Source organism: Diabrotica virgifera, chromosome 7, assembly GCF_917563875.1.
Source record: "Diabrotica virgifera virgifera chromosome 7, PGI_DIABVI_V3a".
In the NCBI taxonomy this organism is placed as follows: Eukaryota; Metazoa; Arthropoda; class Insecta; order Coleoptera; family Chrysomelidae; genus Diabrotica; species Diabrotica virgifera.
The window spans coordinates 236,007,164-236,019,222 of NC_065449.1; the positions used below are offsets into that span (position 1 = coordinate 236,007,164).

The 12,059-nt window shown below is 32.9% G+C and overlaps 1 protein-coding gene across 1 annotated transcript; it reads left to right on the forward strand.

The window, feature by feature from the left end:
• Positions 1-462: 462 nt before the first annotated feature.
• LOC114325730 (uncharacterized) lies at positions 463-9,076 on the forward strand. Its single transcript, XM_050656331.1, has 3 exons — positions 463-628; positions 4,946-5,054; positions 8,830-9,076. Exons 1-3 carry the CDS (start codon positions 531-533, stop codon positions 8,965-8,967), a joined length of 345 nt encoding a protein of 114 aa, XP_050512288.1. The 5' UTR covers positions 463-530; the 3' UTR covers positions 8,968-9,076.
• The last annotated feature ends 2,983 nt before the right edge of the window (positions 9,077-12,059 follow it).

Here is a 12,059-nt window from a genome sequence, read left to right on the forward strand (position 1 = left end):
GGTTTCCTCCATTCGCTTCTGTTTAGTATCTGTATCGTCGCATTCCACCTATTGTCAGTTTGTCTGGCGTTATGATCTGCGAAGCTCCATTTTAGCCTGGCTATATGTTGTCTTGCGTTTTGACTTTTGTTTTATTTCTTACCCAGGTGTTTTGCTTTTTGGTCTGTTAATTTGACTCCTAACATTGCTCTCTCCATGGTTCTTTATGTCTTCATTATTTTTTATCCATGTTTGCTGAGGTCAAGGTCCATGGTAAGAATTGGGAGTATGCATTGGTCAAACACTCGTGTTTTTAAGTATTGTTGTATTTTTTATTCTTTATATATCATGTGATATTGTACAAATAATATGATATAAAATCTTGTCAATAATATGTAGCTTTTTCCAGGACAATATTTGTACGAAAAAAATAATCTCTTGATTAATAAATATGTTATCATTAAGTATGTTTTGAGATTGTATAAAACCTAACAGAGATTAACAAAAACTATTAGTTTACCACTAAAATCACAATTTTCACGTTTGTCAAAATGTCTAAAACTACTATTTTTATTTTAGGTGTCGTGAGTTGTCTTGTAGCACATACTCAATGTGAGGATAGAATAGCATGCCCATCCATGAGTAACCCGTAAGTAATGCATTTAAGTATAATCAGGAATATTTTCAGAGGGATAGGTAGTTTCTTGGTAAAAACATATTTTTCAATTTAAACACAAATTGATAGTTCACAGAAGGGTTCTGGACCTTGAAATGTGGTATTAGCCCCTTCTTTTGCAAGGCTATCAGCTTCATCATTTCCTGCAATTCCCTTGTGACCTGGTACCCATATCAAAATTACTTTGTTACGTTCCGCCAGCTTCTTGAGGGATTGTTCACAATCCCAAATTAACATTGACTCATAAACTTTTGACTTTAGAGCCTTTAAGGCAGCTTGTCTATCTGATAAAATAAAGACTTTCTCTACAAGTGTCTCGGTTGAGACATTCTTGAGCAGTAATGGCATGTATTTTTACCTTAAAGATAGTTGGGGCGTTTCCAAGAGATTTGGATAGCCTGGAATTGGGCCCCGTAACATCCACTCCTGCTCTTTCATCTATCTTAGATCCATCCTTATGCCATACGAGTGAACCTTCTTCCAGTTTCGGTTCATCTGTTTCACTCATTTGTTGGTTTTTTATTACCACTTCAAAGGTTGTTTCGAAGTCGAATTTGACTGCCATCACTGTGGGCCTACGTAACATTCAAAGGAATTTCTTCTAAGATTTTTAGATAGCCCACTTTATCGAGAGTTTTCATTATTTGTGTCTGTCGCAGCTTTAAGGCGGTGTTTATAGTGCTTCCCTTATGCAGAACTGCAGAGGAGGAAGGTTCAACATCGCCTCTAAAGATGATTCCCAGACAACCTAGCCGATGTACTTTTTGCAGCTTGGCGTTATCTGTTGTTTGTTGTGTTTTTGGCCACCATACGAGTAATGCCTATTTGGGCACTATTGTAGGAGTCTTAGCTAACTGTACATTTGGCCTTATTGAAGAGTTGTCTGACCATTTTTTTAAGTTTAGCCAACTCTTTGTTCCAACAGGGAAGATCTCTAGTGGTTGTTTCACGTATCAATGGAAAACTTGATTCATATGCCTTTATTATAGCATTTTACAGTTGTCCATCTAGATTTTCCTCTGTGTCGAGTGACGTATCAAGTTCCTCCATTTCACTTCAGAGATGCTCTTTATAAGTGTCTCCTCAGATGTGCCCAGGTCAAACCTGGGGTCTGTGTTGAGAGTCTCACATTGAGCTTTCATTCAACACATGCCAATTTGTATGGACCCAATAATGGTATGGACCCAATAAATGACCGTTTTGGAGTGTAATTTCCAGGGGCAACTCCGAATTGCATGAAAATTTGGATTTAAGTTCTACTTACCCTCCACTTCACAAAGTTGAATTTGTGCCGTTGGTTGCTTTTACTTGGGGGGTGACATTTACCCCTTCTCGAGGGGTGAAAGCGCGTGTTTAAAATGAGGCCGGAAATGGATAAATTGACTTATTTTAAGCACTTTTTGTTCTATAAAGTTTTTTACGTTAGTCAATACTTTTAGAGTTATTCGCGATTTAAAATGTTGATTTTTCGACAAAAAAACTACGTGTTCAGACCGTTTTTCCCAAATAACTCAAAAAGTAAATATTTTATCGAAAAAAATATTTTTAGCAAAAGTGTACCCTATAAAAAAAAGGAAAAAAATGGTGTACCAGTAAAGTCTACAAATTGAGTAGAAGCAAAGTTGTAGCTCATGAAAAATACGTTCTTATTCGTCTAATTCCAAATCGAATAATTCAACGCTAAATTACCGAAGAGAGAAGCGTTTTTCGGGAAAATTTTATTAACATTTTTAAAGTATCGAAGAAAAGCTTTCTTTCTTTTTCTTTCTTTTTTACAAAAGTCTACAGCATCAAAAGTAAACGAGTTACACTGAAAAAAAAATTGTCCCATTTTTTTGGTAAAAAAAAAATCGGGAAAACCTACCTCTATTTCACCCTAAATGAAATTAATCGTTTGGCTTTACCATCTATTTTAACTGTATGTGCATTGTTTATATGATCTTTAAGTTTAATTGGTTTGAAGTGCTTATTTTTGAAAACATTTGCTTTTATATTAAAAAAATTTCTAAAAATTTTTGAAAAATTTTATTATTAAAAAAAATTCTAAAAATTTTTGAAAAATTTTATTTTTTCAAAATAACTTAAAAAGTATTAGTGATAAGAAAAATCTTAAAGAGTAAAAAAATGTAGGTTCTGCTATTATAAATATACTAGTTTCATTTTGTTTCTCCGTAAGAAAAAAATTGGTTAATATATGGCTGTTCAAAGTTTGCATAAACTCGTGATTACTGACCCATCAAGCTTTCTCAATTATAGCCCTTTCAAAAATAAACACTTTAAACCGGTGAGACTGACAGATCATATAAAAAATAGATAGGTAAGTAAATTGTTTGTAAAGCGGTAGCGATTAATTTCATTTGGGGAGCTAAATACGGAGAGATTTTCATGATTTTTTACAAAAAAAGAGGACCAACTTTATTTTGAGCGTAACTCGCTTATTTTTAATGCTAAAACTTTTGTTAACAATTAAAACAAAGCTTTTTATAAACACTTTAAAAAAGTTTAAATGGGTTTTTCCCGAAAAGTCCTTATTTTTTCGGTGATTTCACCTTGAAATATTCGATTTGGAATTAGACGAATAAGAACGTATTTTTCATGAGCTACAAATTTGTTTTTATTTGATTGATAGACTTTACTGATACACCATTTTTTTGGGTTTTTTGTAAGTTACACTTTTGCTAAGGATATATTTTTCGATAAAATATTTACTTTTTGAGTTATTTGCGAAGAACCGTCTGAAAACGTAGTTTTTTCTGTCGAAAAATCAACATTTTCAATGGCAAATAACTCGAGTATTGAATAAGTATTGACTTACGTAAAAAACTCTATAGAACAAAAGTTGATTAGTCAATTTATCCATTTCCTGTCTTATTTTGAACGTATGTTTTTTTCACCCCCGTGAAGGGCTGATTGTCTCCCCTAAGTAAAAGCAACCAACGGCACAATTTCAACTTTGAAGTGGAGGGTAAGTAGAACCTAAATCCAAATTTTCATGCAATTCGGAGTTGCCCCTGAAAATTACACGGTATCGCCGAATTTCCCGTTCATTTACTGGGCTAACATAGATATATAGTGATGAGCGCGCTAATAATCGGCAAAATAACACAAAAGATGGAAAACATAATACATTGCGAAACAAAAAGAGATGAAACTAGTGGAGGTGGAAATTGTCGTTATAAACGTATAAATTAACATTAAATTACATAATTTCCCACCTTTGGACGTATCAGAGGAGTATGGAAACTGTCACCGTGACAGTAGAATTTTATAAAATAAAATGGGCGTCTAAAGGTGGAAAACTATGTAATGTAATGTTAATTCTTTATACGTTTATAACGATAATTTTCACCTCTACTAGTTTCATCTCTTTTTATTGCACAATGTATTATGTTTTCTATATTTTGCTTTATTTTGCCGGTTATTAGCGCGCTCATCACTGTATTTTATTTGCTATAAAGGAAAAATAAATATATTTGCGTAAACGAAACAATTAGGGTTATATCAAGAATCACTTATCTAATTCAGTTTGTAAAGGAGGTTTATTACCTCTGTTTGCAATATAGAAGTTGTTAGTAGATATATTATAAATTTTTTTATCTACTCTATGTCATATTAGGTTTGTTCTAGCAAACAGTCAAACTAGTCAGAAACCGTCAGCAAACAGTTGATCAATGAGAAAACATAATACAGTCACCAGTGCCATCCCCTCTACTCGCACTGGTCCGCTATTCGCTGATGGTTTCAAACCGTTTGAAACTGATGCTAGAACAAACCTATTATGTAAAAGTTTTTAGTTTGTGAAAACTGTCATTATAAATAGCAGTGCGTGAAGGGTTTAAAGTGTGCGTGAATTAACAATGTATTTTAAATAGGATTTACTTTTTCGCACTGTTTTTGGCACACTTTCATATAATCAAATATCCTTAACTTTCGCGTTTTCATGAAGATGACAATATGAGCAATAAATTACAACAAAAGTTTTGACAGTTTAGTGGTTTGAAAGAAGTTAGAATTTTTAAATATCAAAGCTCTAAAAATTGTAGAATAGAAATGAATTCCAATGACGAAGACTTACAGTTTTTTTATTTGTTTATCGTAGATAAAATATTGTATGACACTGTGCGTGAAGTACATTTTGCGAACTTACGCGATGTATAGCACTCGCTATACATCGCGTACTCTAAATATCGCGTGCGTTTGCAAAAAGCATACTTCACGAACTGTTTCATAAATAACTATTATTTAAGTCTAAAAGACTCACCTTTTAATATATTTAAATTTATTTTTCAGAGGAAACTTGCGGAATGACGAAATAATCTCAAAGAATTTTTTTGAATCAATACATGTACGTTATCCTTCCACTGGTAATCTATTTACTTCAAAGATTACGTGTATACTGGTATGTATTTTACAATAACAATAAATTATTAATTCTTCTTCTTTAGGCCGTGTCCGTCTTCAGACATTGACCTTCATCAAAATCCTTTTGATGACGAAAAAAACATACAGTACAAAAATATAGGGTTTTTTCAGATAACAATTTTGTTTTTTCTTTCATTACTGTATCTCTTTATCATTTTTGAGTTACATGGAAGCAAAGAAGATTTTAATGAAACTTCTAATTTCTATCTAATTTTTTTTTCCAAAACCATGCATTTTAAAGCCTTCCTTGAACATAGATATAATACTATAAAAAAAGTATTGCAGAAGTAAAACGATGCATTTAAATCTGGCGGATGAGGGGTTCAATTTTTGCATTTTCTCTCAAAATAAAATAATCATCATTTTTTTTCATCATATCTCGCTTAGTTTGAACGTAATCTACATTTTAACAGTGCTAGTTTTAAAGGTCTTTTCAAGGACTACAAAATATTGTTAGCCCTATGCCCAAATGGACTATTTCTCTGTTATTTTAAGTTGAAAAAAACTATTTGAGCATGCACCAAAAAAAAATCTTTTTTCACCTACCATATCCCTTTTTGTATTATAACTAAAAAATTTATATAGTCGGTTCGCTAAACTTGACGCATCTGGCTAGATATTTTAGTCGATATTTTTTTTGTTTTTTGCCAATTTTGCAAAAATTGGCAAAATTACTAAATACTTAGTGATTATTAACTATTTAAAAATTATTTTTTGCCAATTTTGCTAAAATTGGCAAAATTACCGACTAAAATATCTAGAAAGTTGCGTCTGAGTTTAGCGAACAGACTATAAAGGAACGACTCTCTTTGATTTTTTATAAGCTACAAAAATATTTTATGTAGTTTTTTCCGTTAGATTCATAATTTTAAGGTATTCGCAAAAAACATTTTTTAATGAAAATGGCAAATTTTCAACAACGTATAACTCAAAAACTGTTCAAGTTTCAAGAAAAAAATATAGAACAGTTTTTGCTTAGAATTAGATTCCCTAGCCACTTCCGTGCTTATTTTGACCAAAAAATTTTCCATCCACGAGAAGGGGTGGAAACCACCCCTAAGATAAAAACGCACATGGGCACATCTTGGAGTTTTTGAGATCGCTGCACACAAATATTGCATCGAAGTTGCTGTATGAGGTACCTGGTGCCCGGTATCTACGTCGTCCCCTAAAGTTTTATGAAAATCGTTTTTTGAAAATATTTGAAATTTATTATCTTGGGGTTTTTGAGGCCGCTGGACCCGAATATTGCATCGAAGATGCTGTACGGGGTACCTGGTGACCGATAACTACGTCATCCGCTGGAGTTTTTTGAAAATCCGTTATGGAAATAGTTGAAATTTATTATATCGGGCTTTTTGAGTCGCCGAACGCGAATATTGCATTGATGATGCTGTACTTACGAGGTAACTGGTGCCCGTTATCTACATAGACCAGGGCGCATCTGTAAAAATAGTACATTTGGACGTTGAGAGGTGACTCATATATTTTTGCAAAAATTGTTTGAAAATAACTCATCTAATAATATTTGAGTTATCCTGCAACTCAAAAAGGTCCGGAACATTGTTTAAATATTCAAAATGTCAAAAAATTAAGGAAAAATTCGATTTTTTTCTTCGTTTTTTGATTATAACTTTAAAAGTTTTCATTTCCTAGAAAAGTTGTACTAACATAAAAGTTGCGTAATTAAATTTCCTATAATATATGATTCGTTAAAAATTTTAAACATTGCCACTCTTGTTGCAAAATAGCAATAATTGCGAAAAAACGATAAAAAATCAAGTATTCGCATTTTACGTTTTTCAACCATTTATGCTACACTTAGGACCTTCATATTTTACCCAGAAAAACTTTATGACTTAGGAAAACAATACTGCGAAGTTCATTAAGGTCGGTTTAAGGGGGGGGGGGGGGCGGTATGGTTTAAAATATTTAATTTTTTTTATTATTTCAAATAAAAGTGCATAATTTCAAGAATACTCTCTGAAAATTTCAAAATAATCGTAGTAAAATTACCAGAGATACAGGGTGTTGAATATCTCTACCTTCGACTCGCTTTGCCGCGACTTCGCGCCAGCACGCTTGAGCATAGTGAGAAACGTTAAACAACTGTTCGCCTTCTCTTTTGTAGATTACTGCTCGATTCAAAGAACATATTCCAATGTGCATCACTTTACGATTTGGCAGACAAATAAGAAGATGAAGATGCAGTTGTCAAAACTTTAAAGGCATTTTTCTCAAAACTGCTTTTTCAAATGCGGTGGACATTGTAAAGCCTGGGTTTCCTCGAAAGCGGCACCGACAAACAGCGATCGTAGCTTTGCGATGAATTACGTCAGATTACGGTGAAAAATTCAAGGTTCTTCACTGGGGCAATGGAATGTGCAAGCTCAGCAAGCGGTGGCTTCCAACGCATCCTTGGAAACCAACGCTATTATTTTGCATGGTACAGTTTTTTATGATGTCATTCATCGCAGTGTTACGATCGGAGGTTGTCGGCACCGCTTTCGAGGAAACCAGCGCTTAAGTGAAAAACTACTCGGCCGATCTACCTGATATTTTGCACAGATTTTCTTTAGACATTTCATGATGTAACAACGTCGAGATACTTTTCTTTTTTTGCTTATTTTATAATAAATCTGTTGATTTTCACAAAATTTTTACCAAAAATTTCATTTTCTTTTTGATTTCTGAGTGATACCAAAAATTCAAAAATCATTAAAAATAAAAAAAACTCGACGTTGTGACCTCGTGAAACTCATAAGATAATTAAATCTTTTTGAATTTTTTGTTTCGTATGATCTAGTGACGAGTTCTCATGTCCTCCCCAAAATCCATTCTTTTGTGAGCTGCCTGACAAAATTCACCAATGGCTTACTTTTCAATATTTTGGATTGAGTTTTTTTCTAAATATTCTTCGAATTGTACTTAATATGATTATTTAATTTAAAAATAAAATAATTGGACTACAGCTTCGAAAAAAATTCACAAAAATGTGCTTGATATGTTGATTTCAAACCATACCCCCCCTTAATAGATCTTGCAATATCAATTTTGCAATCCAGCTTTCGCAAAAAATTCATTTTTTCAAAATGTTGCAGGACTGAAAATGAAGCAGACAGCAAGTTGAATTTTTTTTACGTATAGAAGAACACTGTACCTTTTATTTGCAATTTTCAAAATTAAAATCGGTTGATTCCGACGTCGTCAGCAATTTTTTAAATAAACATTATTTTTTGGTGCTACGCGCAGTATAGTGAATAAAAGTTTATTATTTTTAAACATATGCAATTTTTTAAACCATATTTCACAAACAATAATCAAATTAGTTTGATTTTTGTGGAATTAAAATATTAAAATACAATCGAATTGTTCCTTCATATTTTGACATTTTGATTATTTAAACAATGTTCCGGGCCATTTTGAGTGGGAGGATAACTCAAATATTATTATTTGAGTTATTTTCAAGCAATTTCTGCAAAAAAAATTTGAGTCACCTCTCAACGTCCATCTCAAAACAGATGCGCCCTGGACTATACTACAACAATGCAAGTTTCATTTGTCCCTCTAGCTAATAGGTCAACCTTTTCCTGAAGCTCTCCCAAATCCAATGCAAAAGATTTCATAACGATCATAACATTGAAAATCTGCTAAATCAAACTGATAAAATTATGCCCTGGCACAAACTGGCTTAATCGTTATTTTGAATAAATTTTAAGAATGCACTGATGTTTTGTTATTGTCTTTTTCAGATAACAGACCTCAACAAAGGCCCTAGCCAACCAGTTATTACTGGAGGTGTTGGGTTTGAGTATGTGGAAGTTGATATTACTCCTGGATTACTAGAAAAATTAAACTACCAAATTCAAGTTTACACAGCACTACCATGACCTACGTCCGATTAAGTTCATTTTTAGAATATGTTGTACAACAATATGGCGCATTTTATTTATTCACTTTAATATTCAAATTTGTCTAGATTACACAAAAAAAGTATAACATGTTTTTTATTTTCCTTCTCTTGTAGTCTTAAATACACTCACCGGCACAAAATTCCGCCACCCAAATTTTTTGATTAAGTTTGACACCCTATAACTTTCTTATTTGTACTCCTTTGTTTCTTATCCTGTATCAAGTCATTCAAGAACTACACCTAAATCATCTGTCTACCTATACACCAACCAACTGGCCTACAGTCCCTCAGAAATACCGAGATTGCCTTGACTTCTTTGTGACCAAAGGATTCTCCAACAATTATCTAACCATCGAACCTAATTATAATATTGCCTCAGATCATACAAGCTACGATTCATACAAATATCCAAGAAAAACCAAAACCACTGATTCTCCATAATCATGCTACCAACTGGAACCTATTTAGAGAAATATTAGAAAATGAAGTAAACCTCCATATATCCTTAAAAGCATACCAAGAATTGGAAAACCAAGTACAACAATTTACAGAATTAATTCAGTATGCCTTGTGGGAATCAACTCCACCATTGGTCAGAACCCAAAATAGAAGTCACTGTCCTCCTAGTATAAGGGAGAAGATTAAAGAGAAACGCCACTTAAGAAAGATCTGGCAAAACACAAGACACCCTGCAGATAAAACCAATTATAAGAGGGCAGGGAAACGTTTAAAAGACTACCTATCACGCATTAAAAATGAGAGCTTCCCAAACTATGTCGAAAACCTAACGTCAACAAAGGATACAAATTAGAGCTTATGGAAAGCAACTGAAAAATTAAAGCAACCCAAAGAACATATTATTCCACCGATAGGGAAACCTGATGGAAGTTGGGCAAAAACAAATAAAGAGAAAGCAGAAATTTTCGCTAAACATCTTGAAACAGTTTTCAAACCTCTCTCAAATAGAGAAGATACAGATGACGAAATTATAGCGTTTCTTGATGCCCAAATACCATCAGATGAGCAAATACAACATATTACATCAGATGAGGTACGGTGCATTATAAAAACAGAGCTAGACCCTAAAAAACTCCAGGATACGACCTAATCACTGAAAAAATTATTAAAGAACTACCGCGAAAAGGAATACTTATGTTAACCTACCTTACTAACGCCGTCATAAGACTCAACTATTTTCCTGCGCAATGGAAGGTAGCGCAAATACATAATACTAATCCCTAAACCTGGTAAACCTCAACACGAAACAACTTCATACCGACCAATAAGTCTACTGACTCTCATGTCGAAAATTATGGAAAAATTACTAGCTAAGAGACTGATGAAAATTATTGCAGAAAAAGAACTTCTACCGATACACCAATTTGGATTTAGAGGCAAATATTCAACAATTCAACAGATCTATCGACTGGTAGAATTAATCCAAGACTCTTTTGAAAATATTGCTCAACTGCATTCGATGTGAGTCAAGCTTTTGACAAGGTGTGGCATCAGGGACTACTCTATAAACTAAAAAGGGACCTACACCAGAATATGTATGACATACTATACTCATACCTAAAAGAAAGATATTTCCAGGTAAAATATGAAGACGAGATAACCGGTCTACATCTCATAAAGGCAGGCGTTCCTCAAGGTAGCGTTCTTGGGCCGATCCTGTATCTACTATTTACCTCCGATCTTCCTACGGACAATAAACTATATACAGCCACATTTGCATGTCATTATAATTTGCATGTTAATAAATGTGATTATTTCTTTCATAGGAGATTCTGACCAATGGAAAGCTACAGAAACCTGAATTAAATCGATAATTTTTGATAATCTCCCGTCGTTAAGTATATTACGTCAGATGCCCTTCGTTACTACGAAAAAATACATTCAGTGACATTAATGACAATTTAATGTTTTAAAAATTATAAAAGTGATGACTTTCAATCGTCAAATATTTATAAAAACTGTGTGTTTAATGGTACTTACATAAATAAATTACAATAAAATTTTGGTTTTGAACAGTTTTATTCATGAAATAATCGCAACAAATTGCACTCGACCTCTGAAATTAATATAGAATTTTTGCTCTCGTGACACTTTGACATAATTTCACTCGCCTTCGGCTCGTGAAATTAAAACTGTCAAAGTGTCACTCGGGAAAAATTCAATAATTTCAGAACTCTTGTGCAATTGCTACTGATAATTTTTTCACTAACTACTATGTATTCAATAATTGTAATAATTTATATGTGCAACAAAAACTAATAGTCTATCGAGAAAAGAGGAAAAGTGTTAAAGTGACTTTTTAGTAATATATTGTTACTATGGAACGCTGACAATTTTGAACATCTTTAACAACAAAATACTTGGATCACAGAATATATTATCCTGATGTATTCTCTGCTTGGATCTTCCACAAATAATACACAATAAATAACTTTTTAAGTTCACGTCTTAAATCAATTATTTATCAAATACACTATATATCAATATTATTCAATCAACAACTCAAAATATTCCCGATGCCATATGCCATGTCAAATATTTAAAATTGTCACTGATTGTCAATGTCTGACTGACAATATGCTGACAATATTCTATTCGACTGAGTGCGTTGTAAGACAAAGATAGATTTGGAAAATATTACCACGGACATGGTGTCCATTTTTTTCGAATCCTGAAAAAACTAATATATACTTTTAAAAAATTTAAACGCAGAATGAAAGACTAAATTATTAACGAGGGCCAAAAGTCCATTAGAATAAATAAAAAGTTTATTTTGAATGAGATCTTTGAAATTAAAAATGACACTAAATTTTCTCTTAGTTTTTCACTTCTGTAACTTATTAAAATAAACATTATAGAAGTTCTCAGGGACTTTCGACCCTCGCTAATAACGCAATCTTTCATTCTGCGTTTAAATTTTTCAAACATACTTATTAGTTTTCTCAGGATTCGAAAAAAATGAATCCCATTTGAATAGCATTGCAGCCGAAAATACGTACCCATCCTCTTAGTATTACGGTCATTGCCCACAGCTTCATTCCATACGACAAA